Here is a 23952-nt window from a genome sequence, read left to right on the forward strand (position 1 = left end):
AGGTACGTTTTAATAAGCCTTCGTGTGCAAAGGGAGGTACCGCAGAGGGCACTGCTGAGCAGATGCTGTGTGAAGCCAGAAGGAAGGGTCACAGAGCACAGCAGGGCACGTTGAGTTGAGCTACAGGAAGAACTTCCTTTAGCCGCAGATTGAGACGCTCTCTGGAAACCTGGACAGGAGGAGGGAAGAGGCTGCCGGGCCAGGTTAGATGCTGACCAGGGCTGGAAGGCCCCCCCACAGTTTGTGACACCCAAGCAGTTCTGGCAGCAGAACTTCTCGCTGCTGTTTCAGGAGGCTGTGCTGTACCTGAGGGGTGGGTCACCAGCCTCCAGGGACACTGCCCAGCCCTCTCCCCACCCCCGGTCAGGAACAATAACCTCAACTGAGTCTCAGAGCTTGGTTCCAGGACCGCTGGTACTTATTAAAAATACAGATCCCTGGGTTGCACCCCAGGCCTAATGTAGCAGCACCTAGGACCGCAAGGCCCAGGAATCTGCATTTTCCACCTGTTCTGAGGGTGATTCTGTGTCCTCTGCCCTTTGAGAAAGTCTGCTGGCCGAGGCCCTCTCGCAGCGATAAGTGGTCTTGCTGACACCCAGCCTCCCGGGGAGAGGCCTGCTCTGGTCTCCCTTGGATCTGCTCCCCAAGCTGCAGCTGAAGAGGCAGCGGTCAGGGCCCCGCCGAGCCTCCTCCAGGGAGAGACAGGGCAGGCGTCGCAGGTCTCCAGCCTGGCTTCCGGCGCGTCACTGCAGACAGGAAGCAGCTGCACTCCAGCTCTGACCAGACTGGTTTCAGACTTTGAGTGTCCCCAGGAGAAGAGGGCCTCCAGCAGTACCCCTTTGCCAGCGGCTGCTTTGTTACCTGTGGCCAACAGGTCCTGCCCGGTCCCTTCCTCCTGGAGCCCACAGCGTGCCAGCCCCACAGAGAGGCCCTGGTCTCTGACCATCCACTAGGGAGGGAGCCGGGGGTCCTTAGCGTGATTTCTCACACCCGACTCCACGGAGCTCGTTAATCAGCCCCCTTGCCTTGCCGGCTCCCCTCCCTCCCCACCTCCAAGGTTACTCGGTACCCCGCAAAGAATCCTGCTGCTTTCCGTTTATTTCGAGGTCGGGGGTCAGCAGGGGAGAGGTGGAGCCAGTCCGCCCCGTGCTCTCTGCAGGGCTTCCGCGTCCCGGGGCCTGACTTCCTTCCCTCCCTCCGCTCCAGCCCTGGCCCCGCTCTTCCTGCGCAGAGATGAGCGGGAAGAGTTGTGTGTGGGAGGGGTGCCTGCGCATCCGCAGTGATTATCCGGCACCTCTCCTGGAGCATCACGCAGGCATCAGGCAGTTGAGGTGACAGAGGGCAATGGCTCCGCCTCCTCGTGTCCCCGGGGCGGGGCCAGCGGAAGCAGTCAGATTCCAGCAGGTTACTGGAGGCGCTAACAGCCCTGCGGGTCCTAAGGGTCCACGGGGCTCACGTCCCGCCCAGCACCCAGGGTATCTGAGCAGCTTCGTTCTTGACAGAATCCGGTGGTTGGGGGTGTGGGTGCTTTTTTCCGAGGGAGCTGAGAGCCCAGAGGCTCCCCAGCCCCTGTTACTCATAACACAGTCCATGATATGGGGTGTTACCTGCCCCCCGTTCCCCTCAAGTCCTCCTGTTCTGAGGACCTGTAAGGCCCAGTTGACCTCTAGTCTGGCCGCGGCAGCTGTTCCCCAGCCCCTGGATCATGGGGCCAGTAGCTCCAGCTTCCTCGTGTCTGTGAGGCAGCGTGTAAGTTCAGCCGGCTCTGGGGGAGGGACGCCAGGTACCCATCCTCTCCCCTTATTTGACAGCCAGCAGAAATAGACCGGGCCACAGAGCTGGGTTTGCTTCTCTGCAGACAGATTTCAGTGACTAAAAAGTGGGAAGGGGTCAACCCAGCCTGCGGTGCCCAGGAAGTTGTCATCTGTGCAGCTGTTCACTGAGCCCGAGGAGAGGTTGCCGCGCTCTTCTGGGGCTTTCAAACTCTGCTGCCCGTTAGCAGAGCCCTGCCTCCCCCGTGAGACCTGTTCTCTTCCTGCCGTAGAGGGCTGCTTCAGAGCCTGCCCTGGGCTTGTGCACCTCCTTGCTCGGGCTCACCGCGAAGCCCTGGGTCAACGTTTCCATGCATCTGTCACTGCACCCAGCTGGACGGGGAGTCCCGGCCGTGCCCCCTCTCCTCTGGCCCCCAGAACTTACAGTTCTAACGTTCCAAGTCCCTTTCAGATCTCCTCCCGTGAGAACAGAGAGGACTCCCACGCGGGGGATTCCGAGGGGGGCCTTGGAGCCCGGGCGCCGGGGCTGCTTGTCCAAGGAGAGGTACCTCCTCCCAGCGTGAGGATTGCCCCAGGGTCCTGAGGCGTTTCTGTTTCTGACATTTCATTCTTTCAGCCTGGTTTTAGGTAAATCTGACTGCCATCTCCGTACTTAAAATCCTCTAGAAACTCCTCTCTGCAAGGCAGCTCTGAACTCCTTCACGGGACGTGGTCTGCTCTAATCTCCTTCTGGAACTTTCTCTCTCACCACCGCCCCACCCTCACTGGCCACTGTCCTCCACAGACGCCGGGTACTTTCACGGCTCCCTTGGCCTCACCGTGAGCTCCTCGAGGTTAGGGCCGTGCCTTATCCACCTTTCAGTCCAGAGCCAGCACGGGGCTGCCCGCAGGGGGGTTGCTCCACGAGCATCTGAGTGGACGAGACCCTTCAGGCGGGCCGCCACGGGGTCTGCGGCCGGGCACGGGTGCGAGGCCCTCCATCAGCCCTTGGGCCTGCTGACGCCCAGGGCTCACCACAGCTGGCGGCCGCTGCTCTGGCCAGAAAACCTCCCCGTCCAGCCGACCCCTCCTTCCCCAGAGGCATGGCCGTCCTCTGCTCCTTGGTGCTGGGACAGAAGCTGCCCCTCAGCGAGGGCTTAGGGGCCCCCTATCTTTGGCGGCTGAAGGTAGCGGAGAGCAGTCCAAAGCCATCCAGGTGCCAGGAGGTCGAGGATGGCTCACCACCCATCTCCTTCTCTGCCACCTCTTGGCACCTGGAGTGTGAGAAGTGAAGTATTAGAACAGGTACCATCTCCAAAGTCCAGTCTTTTTCCCCAGGCAGAGCCCCCAGCCTTCCACCTGTTTCACCCCGCTTCCCACATCCTCACACACCCCCTGTCCCTCCCCAGCTCCTTGTCATAATGTCCTTAAAGCCCACCTAGTTCAAGGTCAAGCCCCTTGGTCTTTCGCCTGGATGTGGCAGGGTGGGGGGAGTGGACCCTCCCCTCCCCGCCCCGGTCTCTTTCACACCTGTGAGAAGGCAGCCCGTCCTTTTTAAACCCTGATGGCTTATCATCGAGTGAGTGACTGCGTGGGTTTTCCACAATATTTATCTTTTCTCCCCAAATCACAAGGGTTGCAGCTCTGGCATCAAATCCTTGGAACTCTGCCCACCACTGGTTACCATCTGGCTTTTCAGCTGAGAAAGAGACGACACAGGCACCCAGGCTTGTCCTCCAATAAGACCACAAGGACGGCAGCAGCCGTGCCAGGCTGATGCCATCAGACCAGCCCAGCCCTCCTGGCCCGGCCCTGGGAGCCAGCCTGGAAGGGACATGGAGGGGGTGTTGGAGAGACTCTTTCTCTAGGACATAATCGAGGGAGGCAGTCAAGTGCTCCAAAGGAGGACTGGGCCTTGGATACAGACAACCTGACCTCTGATCTCAGCTGTCTTGGTTATTATGAGATCTTAGACAAGTTAATTAACCCCCCTCAACGTCAGTTTTTTTAAGATGGAGACAGTAACCGACTTGTAGGGTGTCAGGATTCAAAAGCGATCTTAGATGGAAAATACTGTTGTGTCTGGGCACTCAGTAGGCGCGCGGTAATGTTGGTTCACTTGCCCATTGGTTCTCTGAGCCTCCTTCTTCCCCACCCCCGCACAGAGCCTTCCTTCTCTGAGAGGTGGCTTAGTCCCTGGGGAGTGTCAGGAAGCAGGAGTAGGCTCTGGGCGGAAGAGTGGCCTGGTCGGGGGCAGAGCCCTCCCTCGCTGCCAGCAGCATCCCCTCAGAACTGGGGGCTTGGAGGTGATGTGGGCATGACACCTGGACCGGGTGCATGGGACGCCGCCTGACTCCAGAGGCCGTGAGGGGATTGTGATGTGATGGTGGAGACCACTGGCTGGGAGCCACAGTGTATGTTCTGGAAAGACCCGGGCTCCCTCCAGCAGTGGTCACAGCACACGCCAGGCCACCCTGCACTGGAGGAGCCTCCCGTGGGCTGACATTTCACCCCTTCCCAGGTCGCTCCTCCCACCATCTCTAAAACTGCGTGAAGCAGCCAGGCTCCTTGGTAGGACATCGCGGTGCTTGATCTTAGAAGTTTGGGATGAATTTCCCAACCTATCTTTTTCACCATCTATGGGCTCGGGAGGAGATATGCTCTTTTTTTTTTTTTTTTTTTGCCTCCCAGAGCAAAAACCATAAAGCTGGGTACAAACCTCAGGTCCCTAAGTAGGGATTTTCTATCTCATCTGAGTAAGGTGGGGGGTTGTTTAGAGAAGGGGGCTCGGAAAAGGAAGTTATAGTTATTTGGGTTCTTTCCTAGGTCTGTTCTGTTTCCAGCTGCCTTGAAAGAAAGGGAAGCAGGCAGCTTTGAGGGAGGGATCTGGGAATGTTTTCAACTGTCAAACAGTCCGGGCAGCCTTTCAGTCAGTGTGTCTGGGGAGTCACAGAGCGAGCCTGAGACCTGCCCTCTGCGTGCATGGTTGTCTCCGGGCTGACAGGGCTGAGATCGCATCACCCAGGCTCCTTGAGAGCTGGGGAGCGATGCGCCGGGGGCCTGGGCCGTCCTGTGCCCAGCCCTCCCCTCTCAGAGCTGGAGCCCGCGTCCTGTGCAGTTGCCGCGTCGGCTCGGTCCGGGGGGCCTCTCTGCCGTTGTCTTCCAGGCCGCCCCCTCCCCAGCCACAAAGCGGCTGAACTCACAGCCTGTAGGAGGCAGCACTCTGGGCTTCGACAGCCAGAGCTGCCCGTGTGCACGGGGTTGGGAGCAGCCACCCCTTCTGTGGTCCCTCCCCGAAATCACTCCCAGGCTCCCCGGTATCAGAGACAAAGAGCGTGTTCACCAGTACCTTGGCAGAGGTTGTTCAGGCACCCCCGCCCTGGCCAGTCTGTGTTGCTGCCGGGAAGGTGCCCCAGCATTTCATCCTCTTCTCGGTGAATTGTGCGTGGGGAGAGGTCTTTTCTCCCGGCCAGCCCCCTGATCCCCGGGTCTGACAGACGGGCGAGTTCCTGCCGTGTGGGTTTGGTTTCTTGCCTCTGTTCTGTAGCTCAGTGGCTACTTAAGAACTCCCTGGGGAATCTTAACTTCTGGCCTCGGCCTGGGGCTCGGCGCCTTGCTCTCCTGGGCTTAGTGTCTGCCGGCAGCACGCGCCCACCTTTTGATGAGCGCTACAGATGTTACGGAGTCTCGGAGCTCACTCAGTCCGAATGGGGCTGAATTGTTTGACAGGAGTGGACTTTGTTTTCTGCTGAAGGGCGTCATGAGATAACAGCTGGGTTTATAGAGTTGACATCTATGCTCCAGAATCACACGCTGCTTTAGAATATCTGGGCGTCAACCCTCCACTTTCTTTTAAATTTATTTTAAATTTATTTATTTTTGGCTGCATTGAATCTTCGTTGCTGCACGCTGGCTTTCTCTAGTTGCAATGAGCGGGGGCTGCTCTTCGTTGCCGTGCACGGGCTTCTTATTGCCATGGCTTCTGTTTTTGTGGAGCACAGGGTCTAGGCGCGTGGGCTCAGTAGTTGTGGCTTCTGGGCTCTAGAGCGCAGGCTCAGTAGTTGTGGCTCACGGACCTAGCTGCTCTGCGGCATGTGGAATATTCCCGGACCAGGGATCGAACCCGTGTCCCCCGCACCAGCAGGCAGATTCCCAACCACTGCGCCACCAGGGAAGTCCTAGCCCTCCTCCACTTTCACCTTCAGGCATCACCTGAATCTTTCAGTCTTTCAACCCATTCAGCAAGCATCTCTGAAGTACCTTCTAGGTGAGGGTTGGGGAAGCTGGGGAGGGACCCAGGGACACTAAGACAGGGTTACTCGCCCTAAGCAGCGCATCTGGGGAGGGTGCCTGTCTGACAGGCCATGCCTGCAAGGCTGGAGAGGCGTCCAGCCTCCATCCGTCTCCATCACTCCTTCTCCACCAGGTAAGCGTATTGGAGGGACCGGTGAGTAAGAGGTTGGCAGCGCCCCCATCGTTGCTGGCTTGGTCGTCTGAAGCCCAGCAGTCTATCCTGGCAGGACCCCCCTCCCACAGCAGGGCTCTTCACGCTCTCGGGGTCAGCCCCTCCCTGCCCTGTCGGGGAAGGTTGTCATTTCTGAAACCTCATTCTCAGAGCTTCCTGTGAGTTTGCCGGTCCTCCTGCAGGATCAGGTGACCTCCTCTAGGTGGCGCGATGCCTCTCGTCTCAGGGTTTGGGCAGAGAGGCTGTGCTGGTGGACGGTTCGCTGGGTCCAGTGCACGAGCTGCTGACGCCGCTCCAGCCCTACCCCCTGTTCTCATTCCCTCACATCATGCATTGCATCTGCATCATGACTGATCCTTCATGCTTGGTACTTGAGAACTTGAACTCCCCCTGAAGAGCGCTTGGGATGGAGGTGCTGGAAGTCCAATGGGAATAGTATCGACCTAACATTCTGTGGCCGGAGGTCGTCACTCGGCTTCACTTGTTCCAATTCCCCCTCCCGGGATGTTGGGAGGACAGGTGGGCTGTGATACCGCAAGGGTGTGCTGATCCTTGTTGGGGTCACCCGGCCAGGGCTGCTGTGTATCGAGTACCTTCTCTGCACACGTAACGTGCTCTGGGAAGTTCACAAGTGCTCTAGGGTCTCGCTGTTAGCTGGGACAACATTAGGATTCAGACCCCCGCCCTGAGCATGTGACCCCGAAGCCTCTGGTCCCTCCGCTGTCCTTCACTGCCTCAGAACGCACCTTCTTCTCGTGGCTGGATCACCAGACATTGTCATTCAAGTTGGGAAAATACAAACTCCCAAACCAAAACGTTCACAGCCACTTGAGGGATAAAAATAGAATCTTGAGCATTTCTTCGCTGCACCTCAAGGACGCGTTGAAAGTTCAGCTCCCGTCTAGGGACGGGTTCGTGCTGAGTTTCCATTAACCCCAATTAACCCTTAACCCTTAGCGCCCAACAAGGACAGCCCTGTCAGCAGCAGGGCGTCCGTTTCCTTTGTCATTTGAAGGAACCTCCAGGACCAGTCCACAGAGCTCAGCCGTGCCCTCGGTGTGTGGCCACCTCTGAGTGAACTGGCTCCCTGGGGCCCCGTGTACTGGGTCGTCAGCCCCACGGGTCCCTGTGTGTTTAGGTAGATCAGGCAGCATAGCGCCATTCCCCCTTCCAAGACTTTTTGCTTCGTCACCCCTGCTAGATTAACAAGAGAAGTCGGAGTCCCCGCAGCGCCCCAGTACAAGAAGGCTGCAAGTGGATCTGCCGCTCTTTTATGTTGAAAGTCAGGAACTGACAGCTGAAGTGAGAGAAAGGTGCTGATGCCTGAGTTCCTGTCTCTGGGAAGCTCCATCTCACTATACCATGGGAGCCACAGACAAACCAAAAAGATGCTTATTTTTAGAGGGAAATAAGTAGGTAAGCAGGCAGTCCAAGGACTGGCCGTCCAGCCAGTTACCCAGCCAGGCAGGGCGTCACCTCCTTCAGCTGCAAGCCCTCTCTCGGCCCGGGAACGATGGGACAGCGCAGAAGCGTTGCCTTGGTGCTTTGAGGGCCACTGCTGGCTTCCCTGACCATCTGGCCTTTGTCCCCCCGAATCCTATCCCTTTGCTCACGCCAATGTCGGGGGCAGGGCTGGGAGGGACCCTCCCCTGTTGGGTCAGCAGTCGGCTGACTGTTCCGCTGCTCTTCTAGGATGTTTTCTCACTGTCACTTGTTAGGGGAGGTGATTGGTGTATCGCCCTTTGTCCCATGGAGTTGCCCAGAGGCTCTTAGGACGTTTGTCCTGTACGGTGGCCATCACTTTAGCACATCATTCTCTCCTGCTTCCCTTTCCTCGAAGAAGAGCATGCCCTGTATCTCCTGCCCGCACCCCTTTTTCGAGGGGAATGAGATGGACTTATGGGTGTTGTTGAATTTCATCCAAGTTTAAGTTCTAATTAAAAACTATGGTCCCGGGCTTCCCTGGTGGCGCAGTGGTTGAGAGTCTGCCTGCTGATGCAGGGGACGCGGGTTCGTGCCCCGGTCCGGGAAGATCCCACATGCCGCGGAGCGGCTGGGCCCGTGAGCCATGGCCGCTGAGCCTGCGCATCCGGAGCCTGTGCTCCGCAACGGGAGAGGCCACAACAGTGAGAGGCCCGCGTACCACAAAAAAAAAAAGAACTGGTGGGTGGCCGGTGTACGGCTCTTGGGGAACCATGAATCCACTGTCTCCCAGAAGTAGGAGAGGGAAGAGCCGCTCCTCTGAAGACGTATAGGTTCTTGACTTTAGGTTTCTTGTAAGACATCACCTCTTCCTCAGTGGGCGTCCTGGGAGATACTGCTGACGGCGGGCAGCCGAGTACACGAACTCATCTCAGACGGGCCTTTTCCTCCTCATCGGGGCTGCGTCTCACCCTCCCCTGGAGCCAGCTGCGTGCTCGGAGCGATGCCATTTCCATGCACTCTTCCTAAATCAGAGCACGTTGATTTCACAACTGTTCTGGGAAGGGAGCTTCTTCCCTGACAAAGTGAACTGCTTTCCGGCGAGCGGGTGACTTCTGCATACCCACATGCCGCTTGGTCTGCCAGCCCGGATGCTGCCCGTGACAGAGGGTACAAGGCGAGTCAGCAAGACTGGGGTGGTCTCTTCCCGCCCTGCAGGAGTAAACCTGCCTCTGTCAGGCACCTCCTCCACCAAGTTCAGTGCATGCTGTAAATGTTTACTCACTGAGCATCTCACGTGTGCCGAGAGATGCAGAGCTCGCCATCATGGCGCTTACCCTCTGCTGGTGGCACAAGCAGCCCACGAACAAGGAGCGACACAGAACCTACAAGGATTACGTGATGTGGTACCGACCGCGCGTTCGGTGATTCAGTCAGGAGCCCCCAGGGAGGAATAAAACATTTGGAGAAACTTGCAGGGGAGACCGGCACTTGAGCAGGGCTTGAAAGGTGATAGGAATAAGGAAGGTAGAGAGGAAATTCTTTGCCAGCAGGAGGAATCACGAGGGTTAAGGCATGAGGGTGAGAATTAGCTTGATGTGGGGAAAGCAGGTGTCAGAGGGGAAGGCGGCCTCACACAGGATGCGGTGTGTGGATCACAGCGGTCGGGGCAGAGGGCCAGGAGACCCCCCAGTCCCCTCTGCCACTTCCTTACCCTGTCACCCAACCTCTCCAGTCCCTCCGCCCCCTTGTCAGTAAAATGAGACATCGTCAGCTACCTGGTGACCTCACAGATGGCAGTGAGCGTGACGTGAGACCGTGCCTGTGTGAGCACTTTGTGAAGCTCGGGGGGTCTGCAGCCCTGGGCAGCGACCTCATCACGGGACCCCTTTGATGTGATGGGTGGTTAACAGGAGCGGCAGCTGGGAGGACGGGGCTGAGGCTGACGTGACAGATGCACGGGCAGAAGGCGGAGCCCAGAGACTTGGCACCCAGGTCCCCTGGCGTCTAATTTGGGATTCCCACCAAATTAACATTTTCATTCTCTGGGCAGCTAAACTTACAGAGAAGTTTGGGGGTGGGGAGACAGGCAGCAAACTGCTTTACTACTTTGCCCCGATTCTGACTCGCTCCCGCTTTCTCATTTTGCACCATTGAGCAAAGGACGTAGCACATGGCCGATCCCGGGCTCATTCTGTGTGTGAAGCAAGATTGAGTTGCACTGGGGGTCTCTCCTCTCCGAGGGCAGTGGGCGCAGCTTAGCCTCCGCACTTCTGAGCAAGGGACCCTGATTGAAAGGTGCTCTCCGAAGCAGCACAGCGTGTGTTCCTCTCTCCCGTCCCGTAGCTGCGGCTGTTTCCCAAGAGGAAGGCGGTGGCTCCAGTTGGAGACGAGCCTTGGGTTCCCCGAGGCCAGCCGGCTCGTGCGGGCCTGAGCGTCTGTACTTCGGAGTCTCAGCAAAGCCGCCGTCCTGTCCAGGGAACCTCCTGTCCCAGGCATCTCGGAGCGCAGCCCCCCTGGCCTTCCTCGCGTCTCCCAGACACTGACTCCTGCCTCTGGTGGACCGGGAGCTGGGAGTTAGGTTAGGACTGTCTTTATTCCCCTGTCGCCGGGTCTTATTTCTGGCAGAGGCTGGAGAAACGGGCTCATCCCTGCCCACCCCACCCTCTAGGCATGTGCCCGGTCAGCTCAGTCCCATGGGGGACACAGATGTGCAGGGAAACTCTGCCCACTCCAGTGAGGGGACTCAGGAGACAAGGGTGAAGGAGCAGACTTTTGAGCGGGACCCTGACCCGCAGAACTGGTGTGACGAGCTTGCCGAGCAAAGGCCCAGCAGCCGGAGGGGGCGGGCAAGTCGGGGACTCACGCCCGTAGGCTCTCGGGGGTGATGTCTCCAGAGACGAGGTTGAGAAAGGCAGCCGGCACCAGATCATGGGGCCACTGGACTTTGTCGTCTGAAGCGATGAGCCCTTCGCTCATCACAAGTGAAGTATGGTTGGGGCTGACAGTGGGGAGGCGGCCCTGACACCAGCTGGCTTGGGCCCAGGAGGGAGAGGACAGGGACAAAGGGGCCCGACAGCTCCCCAGTCCTGAACTGCCCGCAGCCCTCTGCCCACCTGATTCCTCTTACTTTATGTATTGTTACCCCTGTGTCCCCCCGCTCCCCGGCCCCTCCCGGGCTGGGTTAGGAGCCCTTGCTCCGTGTTCCCCGTGTCCCCTCCAGGACTACAAAGAACACGTCCCTGCGGTTTTAAGCCAGCAAGTTACAGCGGTCATGGGACATCAGCACAGAGTGAGGAAGGGGTCAGGGGTAGTTGGAAGTTCGGAGTGGGAGCAGGTGGACGTGGGTGGTGCCCTTAACCCGCCTGGGGATGTGGGCGGAGAGGCAGCACTGAGTTCTAGACTCCGTGTCAAGTTCATGGTGCCACCGGGACACTGTAAGAGCCGTGGCCAAGCGTTGCCGGCCGTGCCTGAGGACGTGAGCTGCGTCCTGTGCGTCAGGACCGGCAGGGTTGCCACAGGGCACATCTAAACTCAGCAGCCAGAAGAGAGAGGCACATGGGTGGCCCTGTTTGCACCCTCCCGGGTCTGTCTCAGAGTCCCAGTGACCAGTTTGAAGGTTTCATTAGAAACCAAAGAATTGTTCTTTTTTTTTTTTTTTAAAGAAACACATTCAGGACTTCCCTGGTGGTGCAGTGGATAAGAATCCACCCACCAATGCAGGGGACATGGGTTTGAGCCCTGGTCCAGGAAGACCCCACATGCCGCGGAGCAACTAAGCCCGTGCGCCGCAACTACTGAGCCTGCGCTCTGGAGCCCGCGAGCCACAACTACTGAAGCCCACGCGCCTAGAGCCCGTGCTCCGCAACAAGAGAAGCCACTGCAGTGAGAAGCCCACACACCGCAACGAAGAGTAGCCCCCACTCACCGCAACTCGAGAAAGCCCACGCGCAGCAAGGAAGACCCAACGCAGCGAAAAATGAATAAATAAAATAAATAAATTTATAGAAAAAAAAGAAGCACACTCGGCTACAGCAGTCGGTGTCCCTACCTCCTGTCATGCGTCGGGCTCGCAGAGTCCTTGAACGAGACCGAACTTGAACTGATCAATGGCATTGGGGTGTTGGGAAATGGCTCGGGAGCCAGGTGATTTATAACGTCATACAGGCTGGACAAGAAGACCCAGGAGGACAGGCCGTCTCTCGGCTTTTAATTTCTTCTTTTTGTAAAAGAAAAGGGAGAACAGAAGGTGCCAAGCTTGGCTGGTCAGCTGGACCGTCGGGCCACCAGGGCCATTTCGTCCCCCAGACCCCGCGTCCACACCACGGTGAGGCCAGACATGCCGCCGCCGGATCCTCTGTCCTTCGCCACCCCGGAGGCTGAGTCTGGCAGGAACTAATTTGCAGAGGACACCTGTTCCTTAACTAGCCCCAGCTTGAGCCGTGTCTCAGTCTGGGCTCCCTGCGCTGCGTGAGCTCTGACCCGCGCGAGGCTGCCGTTTGGCTGTCGGCCCTGCGCCTTCCCGAGCCCTGTGTTCAGTCTGGGCTCCTGAGTGGAAAAAAAGAAAGCACTTCCCAGCCGCCGTCCAGCCACAGATATCACAGCCTGTTGTCCGAATCTTCCAAAAGAGTCCTTCACCGCCAGTCCCCACCCTGAGGACAGACCTGCTGTCCCGGAGCTGGATCTGAAAGAGGGCAGCAGACCCTCGTTCTCAGCTCAACTCACGCTCCCCGGCCCTCGGTGGGCACCTTGCGTACGCTTCCGACTCTACCCTGGGCAGTGTGTCTGTGTGCTCAGTCCCTTTAGACGAGGGGTGCTCTCAGCGGGGTCCCATCCTACAGGGTCATATAAAACGGGGCCCCGTGCATAGTAGGATGTTGATAAACGTCTGCCGAAGAGGTGGATGAAGATGGATTCCCTCTTGGCGAGGAGGCCCCACGCAGCCCGCAGCAGCAGAATTCCCCACCTGCCTCTGCGGCTGGTTCTGTGATCTCCCTGGTTTTAAGCAACGGAACCTTCGAAAACCCAGTCTTGAGGCTTCCAAGGTCAGATCTGACCTCCCGCATAAGCCACCCACCAAGAAAATGTCCAGCACCCACAGCTGGAGCACCGTGTTTTCAGCAGGGGGCGTCGCAGGTCAGAGGTGAAAGTCCCCAACCTCTGGCCCGGCTGCCCCAGAGTCCAGTTTCTAGCAGGCCAGGGCCGTTTGGGAATGTTTGTGACAAGCGGCTTTGTACGTGTTCTTCCACATGACGTGTCCCTCTCCCATCCTTCAAAAGAGAAATTCATCAGTGGAAAGTTTCCCTTAAGTGGTAATTTTCCTAAATGACTTGCTGATGGTGCTGTATACAGACTAGCTCGGCCAAGGGCTTCTGATCCAGTACCTCACTGTGTCCTCGGGCCAGAGGGGCACTGGCGAGGGCTGCCCGGAGAGCCCCTTGCCTCTGCCTCCCCCATCACCCCCGCCCGATGGAGACGCTGCTCCTTCCAGAGCAGAAGCAGGGCTGTCAGCCCCCAGGAGCAAGCTCCTTCCCGAAGTCTCCCAGCCCGGGCGCCTGCCAGGAGGCTCTGCCCACCCCAGCTAATTAGAACCTCTCCTTAAGCAGCGCTTTCGTCTCTCCTGTCATTCATTCTCACGGTGATAATGGACTTAGATGAGAGGTCACAGCCTCTCCCACATCCTGCCTTCCTTGCAGGCAGGGAGGGGAGAGACGGGCTCAGCCCACCTCGGGGGAGCCAGGGACTGGCCGCCAGGCGGAGCAGCCAGGAGGTATTCACCCGCATCACAGGGCCAGACCCAACTCCCCCAAAGCGGGCCCCGCTCCCCACTTTCGGGCCTCGCGCAGTCAGCCGCATCTCTGGTGAATGTCATTAGCAGTAACGTGATAAAATGGCACAGTGTAAATGTTAATAAGGTCTGATGCCTCCGCTGCTTCCGAGTGGCAGATCGGAAATGGTACCATCATCGTAACTCCAACCAGCAGCTTCTAATTCCTCTGCTCTCTGAGCAGACGATTTGGCGTGGAGGTCCTCGCCTTCCCTCGGTTCCCAGCCCCAGTGTCTACAGTGCCACGTCTACCCCCGTTTTCCTTTGCAAAGCGGGTTCAGATTTCCCACAGACCAATTCTCTAAGGCAGGGTTTGGATTCTCTTTTTTCCTCCTAAGTAAACGCTCGCTTTCCCCTGTTCTCCAGAGAGGAAGAGTAGCGAGGGGCCCAGTGCCAGCAGCTCCCATTCCTCTGGCTGGGCTCCCACCCCTACCCCTGTCCACTCCCAGCTCCCTGGGGTAGCCCCTGCTTTTCCTGGTCCGGGATGTTTCTCTGACGGGTTTGCCCTGGGAGCCACCGGCTGTGGTTCTCCAGGCTTTCCCGTCTCTCGAAGTCCAGGACGTTGCTGATGAACGACATCCTGATTCATCCTTTCCTCTGAACCCTCCAGGATGGTGTCCTTCCCACTGTGCCATGTCATCAGGGCCCGTGCGTGTCCCCCCCACCCCCGGTCCTTTCTTCCCAGTAAACCGAGAGGGTCCAGGGTGTGCTTGGTGTTTGTGTTGGAGCCTCATCTTCCTAACTCGCGCTCGCACCAGCTCAGTGCCGGGCCCTCGACCCTTCAGTCAGTGCTTGCCGAAGAGAAGCAAACGGGGCCATGTCCCTAGGATGTCACCTGGATTTGCCTAGAAAGTAGCCTCAGGGCAGTAAGTGAGGAACAGCAGAGAAGCACAGCTCTGAGTTTCCCTTGCACCCCTGGCCCTGGGAACTCGCCAGGTGATGCTGTCTGACCCCAGGGAGCCTCTGCCGTTCCAGGTGCACACCTGGGTTAGGACCGGCCCTGGGGTGGCCGGGGGCTGCGTGCACGGTGTGCCCTCCCCACACACACGATGTGCCGTGTGCGCCCAGTCTCTGTGCCCTCTCACTCTTGTTTTCGTCACCAGGCTGTCTTCACGCTCCTCCTCGGACCCTTCACCTTCTTTGACGTCCAGAAGACCAAGTACCTGCAGATCCTGACATCGCTGATGAGGTGGATCGGTGAGTCTGAGAAACACCTCGGGTCTGACGCCCTTTCTCCCCTCCTGTCCTCAGCCACGTGGGCCACGGCCACATGAGCTCACAGCCAGGGCCGCAACGTGGCATGGGCCTCCGTGGACTCCCGCGGGCCAGGAGGCGGCAGGTGCTCTGTGCCTTTTTACTGGTAGGGAAATCTAGTACCAAAAAAGAGAAGCCACTTCAAGGTCCCGTAATGCGAGCAGAGGCGGGGCTCAGCCCTGGACTGCTGATTCCGAGGGTGCTGGGTCCGCCTGCAACCCACAGGTGGGCTCCGGGGCTCCTGGGGGCCTGGGTCAGGCTCAGCCCCCTTCAGGGCGGGGGAGAAGCCTGCTCTTTGCTCTCTTGGGCGCACCGTGTGGCACAGCCATAGAACCCCGTGGGCCATGGCGGCCACCTCTGCGTCCCCGGCCACCAGGGCGGGAAGAGACACCCCATCTGTAGTACCTTCCAACTGTCTGACGCCCTGCTGAGCGAGAGCGCCACCATCCTCAGGGGAGCTTGGGGGCTTCTCCCCCATACCAGGTCTGCGGCCAGGAGCTTGGTCACCCCCGACACTGTCCTGCCAGCCACCCGGAAGGGCCAGGCTGCTGACCCACCTGGACCCGTGACCGGAGGGTGTGCGGTCGCTGCTCCCCCCCCACCGGCAGGCGCTCTGGGATCAGTTGCGCGCCTGCTTTGGTCTAAAAACAAAGATGCTGATGCTGTTGTGGCTGACGGGCCTGGCAGAGGGGGTCTGCCCGGCCCCCAGGACCCCCGCGGGGTGCTCCCCAGGATCCCCCCTGCCCATCAGCACAGAGGTTCCCAAGGAACCCGAGGTTGGGAGGCGTCGCTCCTGACCCTCTGGCCCGGCTGCCGTCGCTGCTGCACCCGCCCTGATCAGGACTCGGGGTGCACGTCGCTCGGTATTCCGTGCTGGCACCCGGCACTGGATCGTGACGAGCTCAGGACAGTTTCTGATCCAGACGGTCTCCAGCAAGTCTGGCACCTTCAGGCCCCCGGCTCCCCCTCACTCCAGGGTTCCAGGATCCCAGCGTAAGGAGCCGCTGCATCCCAGGAGTCCCGGTGCACCTCCATTTGGAAGGTGCCAGGCCGTCCAGCCCAGCCCCTCCCCTGCAGAGGCAGGCGCTGCACCTCGAGGACGGGGCAGGCAGCCTCCAGCCCAGGAGCTCCCAAAGGGGGAAGGCCCCTGCTCCACCCTGAGGGGACGTCTGCCAGTGCCTTGTCTTGAGCCAGACTCGACAGCCTGTAGCTTCTTCCCACTCTTGGTCCTTCCTGCAAGGAAATGAGAGCAGGACTGAGCCATCTGGTGTGTGAGCTCTGGGGCCTCTGTAGCTCGATGAGCTGCCCTTCACCGTCCAGCTGAGACGAGGGAACACCTGGATGCAGCAGGCGTCCTTGTCGGCCCCACCCAGTTGGTCTGACCCTATAGGCTGCTCTTCCCAGATTTCATTCACAAGCTCCAAAGCCCTGGGTTAAACTAACATGACCACCTGGGGAAAAAACGCAAACTCCTTCCTTAGAACGTAAGGATCACGCTAGCTCCGGGGTAGGAAGCTGGAAGGGAGCCTCCGTGGGTACCAGGAGGGGTTGTGCCCAAAAATTGGGATCACAATTACTGGCCGTCCAATCTTCTCCTTGTAAGTCCGCTTATAGGAAGTATTTGAAAGTCCCGGTGACCTCCAGAAGGAAAAGTTTTCTCTCGGTAAGCTGTATTTGGAGAAAACCGTCTCCCTCCTCGCTCCCTGGCCCAACTCTGTTGCCCCAACTCCTCCGGTCCCTAAGTCGGGTCCCCAAGTCCTGGAGGTCTGGCCCCTGCCCGGCTCGGGCTTGGCTGTCCTTGACCTGCCACATCAGCAGTGGAAGGGGCTCGTTAAGCGCTGGTTCCGTCGTCGGGGGGACAGAGCAGGGCGCGGGGGGTGGAGGGGACGACATTCTGTAGCTGACATGACGGATTCCCGGTCAGCCCACGCCGGGAGCCGCCTGGATAATGACAGTTAATGGCTTCTATAGCACCTGGGGCCCGTTTAGCACGAGGCATCTGGTGAGCGATGCATTTGTTAAAAGGGAGAAGGTTGTAAGAGGGAGTGGAGGAGGCTGACGGTAAATAGAGAGCGACTGTCTGGGCACAGGATGCCAGGTGCCCCCAGGCTCAGGTCAGACCCAGCTCCTGCCCGCAGAGGTGGCCCCGAGCTCCCGTTGCTCGCTGGCCACAGCGTCCTCAGGCCCCTCGAGCGGCCCCTCCTGCTTCTGCGGTTGGAGTTCTCTTCCTCGTCCTCCAGAACCGGGCTCGCGGAGTGTCACCTGCGGCTCAGTTGCTTTAGAAATTCAGCTGCTCTTTCCCATGGCACAGTCCACCCTGGCCCCCGGTGACCCCATCCTGCCTCTCCTCCCAGCCAGAGCCCCCCTCCCACAGGGCAGCAAGGGGACTGCAGGGGGACTCCTCTGGTCTCCCACCTGCAACTTCATGGGCCCTCGGTGGCAGCCCTTGCAGTGCGACAGAGCCAGGCGGCCGTGGCCTTGAGAGAGGGTGCCAGGTGGAGACCAGCCCGTGAAGGTCATCCGCGCTCGTGTCTTGGTGGTGACATGGCTGTCTCTGCAAGTCACTCGCCTCTTTTCTTCCTCTGATCCTTGAGATAATGAAGCGGCAGTAGCCTCTCTGCGAACCTTCTCCCCGAGGCGCTCCCGTGGGTGACAGCTGCAGTGGGTGACGGCACAGGCCAGTCGTTTGTCTCCGTGAGGGACTCAGGCCTCTGGGCTTGGGAAGTAGACCCGTCTCTGACACAAAGTCCTCTCAAGTGGAAGACAAATCGGCCAGTGACGTCAACTCTCTAACATGTAGTTGAACCCGGGGTTCAGTTCCCAGCCTGGGGCGGTGGAGACACCTGGGCGTTTTCCTCTGTAGACCTGGTGGAAGGAGTTTCCCTGGTCCTGACCCCAGGCAGCAAGCGGCAGCAGGAGGGGGGGCAGGGAGTGGAGATTGTGGAATCCGGGGAGCCCCCAGGCAGCCCCGCTGTGGGAGGGAGCGCGCCCCGCCCACGGGACGTCCCAGGGGGGTGTTTCCTCTGGCCCCAGCTGACCCCAGGTGATTTTTCTAGAACTCCTCCAAAGGCAGTGAGCACCAAGGCCCCGTTAGCCCTCTCAAGTTTGCGCCAAGTTGTCAGTTTGCAATGAGCTCCCTCTTCATTTTGCTTCTGAACGGCAGCTGTGCGGCCGTGCCCCCCCCTCGACCTCCCTCCTTCCCACGCACCCTGCCTCTTCCCGCCGCCCAGATTAGGGCCCAGACTGTCCAAGAGAGCCGAGCGGGGAGCTCAGGGTGGCAATAAGCTGGCTTGGGTTCTAGGATGACAAAAGGGAAGAATGAGCACCAAAGGGACCGGAAAATCATGAATAAACGTGCTGAGCCAGCCGGAAATGTTCTTGTGCGTAATTAGGAATTTGTTCTGCCATCTGTTGAAATGAGGCTGGGGCAGACTTGCAGGGATCCCACCCCGAGCAGGGGTCCCTGGAGCTCCAGACAAACGGGGACGCCTTTAAGCTGGTTCCTCCAGGGTGTTCACCATGCCCTCCGCCAGAAGCCCCTGGTGCTGCCAGGACGGCACCTAAAAGTTGGATGGCCGTTGCAAAGAGCCGCTTGTCGGGAAAACGTCAGAACATGTCTGACGCGCGCCAGCATCGATTCGTGTCTTTTGCTGCTCAGATAAGTTCTGGGGAGACCAGGCTGCCGAGTCTGGGAGACCCGGTTTGCAAATGCCCCTGAATTTGTGTGGACGAGAGTGATCGGTCGCCGTCCCGGCAGGTGAAGCTTGTTCAGGCCTCAGCAGACTCCCTGACCTGCCCCCCGTGCCGTCCACTGGTTCCTGAAGACTCGGCTCCGGCCCGGGTGCACAGGTCGGCCGGTATCCGTCGCCGGTGTGCGCTGACGGGCCAGGCTCCCTGTCGGGCGGTGGCGAAGGCCGGAAGATGAATTGGGACTGTGTGAAAAGCACTATTGGCAGAGCACTCAGCAGCGGGTCAGCAGCCAGACGCCAGCCCCGTGCGCGTCCCTGCCATTGGCGTCTCCGGCCACTGCGTCCTGGGAGCGGCCTCAGAGCGAGCCTCCCTTGGGGCTGGCCCGGAGATCAGAGACGGGGCCCAAGCCACCCGCAGAAAGAGCTGTGTCGCTGGATGGTCCCCGGAGAGACCTTGAAGCATCGCCGGCTGCCTCCGTATGTGTGTACCTGCCTCAGCACTGTGTGTACCTGGGGAACACCGGGCGGGGAGCCTCCCTGCCCCCACCAGCCTCCACCCCCATCGTCTTCAAGGAAGCCTGAGCCCAAGACAAATGAGACGCAGGCCCACCTCACAGAGAGGCTGGGCTTCCTCCTGACTCCCAGCTCTCACTGTCAGCTGTAGGTCGACCAGGGACACTTAGGAGACGCTGACAACCGTGCTGTCCTTCATGTCCACAGGCCCAGCAGCGGTGGCACCAGAGCCTGGAGCCCTAAACCACGAAATGGGCCGCTGTGGACTGTTCTACCTGGGCCGCCCAGCAGGGAGCTCTCGGGCTGGAAGGGGCTGCGGCAGCACCATCACTTCACTCCCGTTGCCAGCCCCCCACCCCCGCCCCCGCAGACGCCTCCCACTCGGGGACGTGAACAGCTGGCTCGGCTCGGGGCTCCCCATTTGGTGGTGTTAAAAAAAACGATTCTTTCTAATAAAGGCAGCTCTGGCTCAGGGCAGCCCTCTTCGGTCTGGGTTGTCAGGGACCCGCAGGGCTGCCTTCCCTCCGATCGTGTATTCAGAGCACCACGCACGTTATTCCCATCTCTGTGCTCCCTTCAAAGTGGGTCAGGCGCCGTCCTCCCCGACTGTTGGTGGAGAAACTTGAGCCTGCCTCGTGAATTGTCTTGGCCCCGCGTGCCCCACCTTCCCTGGCTGGTGCCCCAGATTTGTCTTCCAGACCGAGCCAGCAGGGAGGGGTGGGACCCGGTGGTGGTAGCCCGAGTGGCAGAAGGTCCCCAGGAGGAGACCATCACCTGGGAACATAAGGGCTCAGGCTTTACCTGTCCCCAGAATGATCTGTGGCCGTGTGGCCTCCTCCCCCGCAGATCTATGACTGATCTCAGCTGAGTGTCTCCTGGTGGGACTGCCCTGATCTGTCACCACCAGCAGCCAGGGGTCTTCTACGTCTGAGCCATCTGTTCCCCACATCCTGTTGGCTCAGCAAGCCAGCTCAGCGTTTGAATTCCTTCAGGGTCACTCACTGCTGTCCCCTCACTCTCAACTGGTGCTCCTCGGGGGGCCAGGAAGGACCCCCGCTCCCTAAGGACGGTAGCACATGGGCCCCCCTCTGACCTTCCAGCCAGCCTTTGTCCTGAGCCTTTGCTGCTGCCCTACCTACCCTCTCTCTGGGCCACTGTCCAGGGCTCTCCTGGGCCACTAAGGGTCCGGCTTTCCCTCGTTACACAGCCAGTGGAGGGAATCCAGGAAAACCTTTTTATGTACGTTTCATTTTAGTCTTATTTTATTCTTGGTTTTCTGAAAGTCCTCTCTGCAGACTCAAAGGTCAGTTGAAAGAAGAGGGACTGGAGGGTTCTGTCTTAAGGCTTTCAGGGTCGAGCGGACACCTAATCAAAGTCTGCTGAAGGGCCAGCCACATGTCGCCAAGTGACCCCTTTCATTAGCGGCAGGACTGACCTGAGAGCTCCGCTGGGCCCCAAGCAGAGGCCGTGGCTCTCCCGGCCGCACCTCCCCTCTGAGTGGCCTCTGTTGTCAGCAGCTCTGCTCTGCGTGTGGCTGACATATGTGCTGGCCCGGCCATCAGGCAGGGACTCCTGTTCCGCCAGGAGGTTAGCAGTCCAGCTGCCTGGACTCTGGCAAAGGAAGGGAGGGTGAGGCCCACGCAGGGCGAGGTGTCTGACGGACACTGATGGTTACAGTTTCGCCTCTGCTCGGAATCAGGCTGCACACGAGCCAGGGTGAACCCCAGGCAGGCAGCCAGGTCAGGTGGCCATATCGGTCTACAGAGCTAGTGTGGCCCAGGGCAACCCTGGAGCTCCGGGGTTTACATTCAGACCAGGGCAACCCAACGCCCCTGTCACGATACTGCCTCTCCTCTTCCTCGCCTTCCTGTTTTCTCTCGGCATCCAGCCACTGCATAACAGCTGTCTTAGCTCAGGCTACTGTAAAATACCATGGGCTGGGTGGCTTAAACAGCAGAAATGTAATTTTTCAGCGCTGGGGGCTAGAAGCCCAAGATCAAGGTGCTGTCAGGGTTGGTTTCCGGTGAGGCCTCCCTCCCTGGCTTGTAGACGGCCGCCTTCTCACCATGTCCTCACATGGCTTTTCCTCCGTGTGTGCAGAGAGAGAGCACGTACTCTGGTGTCTCTTTCTCTTCTTAAAAGCTCACATATCCCATCAGATTAGGGTCCGCCCTTACGACTTCATCTAACCTGTAATGCCTCTCTAGAGGCCCTGTCCCCAAATACAGTCACATTGAGGATTCGGGCTTCGACATACGAATCAGAAGACGGGGACAGTGGCAAGAAGAAAGGGTTAAGAAAGGACTGAGCTTCAGGAAAGGTGACAGTGTGGAAGTTTTATATTTCCAGTCTCTGGGAAGGAGATTAGTCCACCAGCAGCCAGAGGGCCATCGGGTGCGCTTTCCCAGCGATGACAAATGGAGCTGTGGCTCTGACAGCTTAAGAATGAGGAACCGAGAGCCTGCTGCCCCAGGCGCCGCTTGCCGTGCCTTGAGAGTGTGGAAGGTTGAAGGATGAAAAGGCCAGAACTCTTGATCTCGTACTTGAGACTTGATTGCTTCAGAGACTCAAATACCTGCCCTTTATCAACGACCTGCGCCTCCTGACACACTTGGAGGCGGGGAGGCTTTGCCCTGAGTCCTTCTGGAGTAGAATCTCAGTCCCGTAAGTTGATTATGTAAACATCCTTCTCTTCTGCCTCCATGATGATGATGATGACGACGATAGCAGCTACAGAGCTAGAATCCTCCAGAAACCACGGGGGTGACCCTGCCTGGGAAGGTAGTCCGATTGGCTTTAAATTCCCTCCCTTCGGTGGAAACCCAGGTGACTTTTTCTGCAAGGGCAGCAATCACAGAATGTCTCATCGGCCTGACGTGAAATGCGACCCAGGGCCAAGATGCTTCTGGAGCCGAGTGCATCTGCACGGGGAGCTTCCCCGTCTCCCCAGAGGGAGCCCCTCCCAGCCAGAGATGGAGTGTGTCCTGTCTTCTCAGAGCATGAAAGGAGGCCCCACCCCGACCACAGCCTGTGCTCAGGTGGGAGGGTGGTGACAGAGGAAGGATGGGTGAACGTGAGCACCAAAGAACCCGAACAGAATTCCTTTCCGGTCTCGCCCAGCCCCCTACAGAGAGCGCGTGCCGACTCCCCCCAGATGACAGGTGGAGGGGACGGCTTAGCCCTGTGTGGCCTTCAGTGGAGGGAGAGGAGGTGTCTCTGATTCACAGAGCAGATATGAGCAGCCTGCCCGGGGTCCTCCTGACCCCCAGAGCCCCAAAGACTAGCTGACCCCTGGGCCAGAGACGCTCAGCAGGGAAGGGTCATGGCAGCGGGTCCAACCGGCTGGGGTCACGAGGATGACCCCAGTACCCTCCTTGGAGCAAAAGGAGAATTAGGGGAGAACTCGGTATTGACAAGTTTTCCTGCTTGCCTGGGCTTTCCGGGTGGGAAGTCAGGTTTTTGCGACAATAAAAGGGACTGACGCGTTTCTGAGCGACTGCTGTGGGCCAGGCCCTGCCCCTGTTCTTTATTGTACCAGCTTATTCCATCCTCCCAGCACCCGCGAGCATCCCCCTTTTTAAAGGTGACGGAACAGGGGCACTGAGAAGTTGAGTGACTGCCCCAGGATCACACAGTTCGGTGGCAGAATCAGGAGTTGAGCCCAGAGTAACTTGAGAACTTAAGCTTGTTTAGAAGAAGGGCAGCGGCCACCTCTCTCCCTCTCTCCTGCTCTTTCCAAGGCGTTAGAGCTTCACGAGGTGAGCTGCCACTCACACCCCTGGCCTATGGGTCTTGTGGGCCTGCCCAATGGCTCTCTGTTCACAGTCGGTCCTGTTCTTTAAGGAATGGTTACACAGCCGCCTGCGCCCACTTCTAGGGCCGAGCAACTGCTTGGTCTTCAGTGGTTCTCAGCTCAGGCTGACGTTACCCTGTCAGTTCCTCCCAGCTCTCCTGAATCTCGGGAGGCCCTGGCCCAGCTCTGATGACCCAGCCTAAGGAGAGACACATGCATGCCCCAGCGCCTCTGAGGACAGTGCGGTGGTGAAGAAGGAAGCTGGTGCCGGATCCTCCCCCGGATCCAGCTCCCAGCCTGGAGCGCCAGTGCCTGAGCCGGGATGGGCACCCACGGCCATTCATTAGCATCACCCCTGGCATGTTGATCCCCTTTTTGGAGAAGAGAGCGCCGTCCTCCTGACAGCCGCCTTGACAGGTGGCCTCCACCTCACACGTGTCAGAGCAGAGCCACCTACAGGGCTCCGAAAACAGTAAGGTGTCTGGGGTCAGCATCAGGGCCGGTCCAGAGCTCAGGGGGTCAGGCGGCTCCCCAGGAGGCAGGCCCACCCGGGCGAGGCATGCCGCGGTGCTGGCTTGTGGGGAGGGCCCGGGGCTGCTGGCACGGGCCCCGGGGCTCCACTGGGAGGAGTCCGTCAGCTTCGCCGTTGGCTGTTAATCACAGCTTCACATATATGTGTGCTCCGGGGCCCTCAGGGATTAAGGATGAGGGACCTGGCCTTAGTGGACATGTGTCCCCCTCCTCCGTGACAGCTGTGTTCCTTCCAGTGCCTGCAGAGGACACAGCAGGGGTCAGGGCCGGGCACGGGCCACCGGGCAGAGCCCTCCTGTGTTCCAGAGAAGCTCTGTTCCAGCTCGAACTCCCACCAGAATGTCCCTCTGACTCGATGACCCAGGACCACAGGCCACTTGCCCAGCCCCACCCAGCAGTGCCTTCCCTCTGTAGGGCAGGTCGCCCTGGTGGGCACAGCCCGGGGAACTGATAGCCTATTTTCCCTTTAGCTCTTTAAAGACTGGTCCAGTATCACACCTCGGGCCTAGGTTTCAAGTGTCTCGTGCAGATCAGGGCAGGTGACCGAGGGTTACAGTGAGGAGACCTGGGCCGAGGTTGGGGGCAGGAGGCAGAGAGCTTTCTGATTCCCAACAGGTCAGGTGCTTCCCTCACACACCGCCACGGAGCACACGGTCACAGTAAACCCACGTTGCCCCATCAAAATATAATGCGAGCCAACTGGGGAC

The 23952-nt window shown here is 59.1% G+C and overlaps 1 protein-coding gene across 2 annotated transcripts in view; it reads left to right on the top strand.

Moving 5' to 3' along the window:
• The window catches only part of TMEM104 (transmembrane protein 104), a 57700-nt gene that overhangs the window by 25917 nt on the left and 7831 nt on the right, over positions 1 to 23952 (top strand). For both annotated transcript variants that reach the window (XM_004275446.4, XM_033438429.2), the window contains exon 9: positions 14569 to 14662. In XM_004275446.4, coding sequence (XP_004275494.2) covers positions 14569 to 14662 — 94 coding nt within the window. The remainder of the gene's footprint in view (positions 1 to 14568; positions 14663 to 23952) is intronic.

Source organism: Orcinus orca, chromosome 19 (assembly GCF_937001465.1).
Source record: "Orcinus orca chromosome 19, mOrcOrc1.1, whole genome shotgun sequence".
NCBI lineage: Eukaryota > Metazoa > Chordata > Mammalia > Artiodactyla > Delphinidae > Orcinus > Orcinus orca.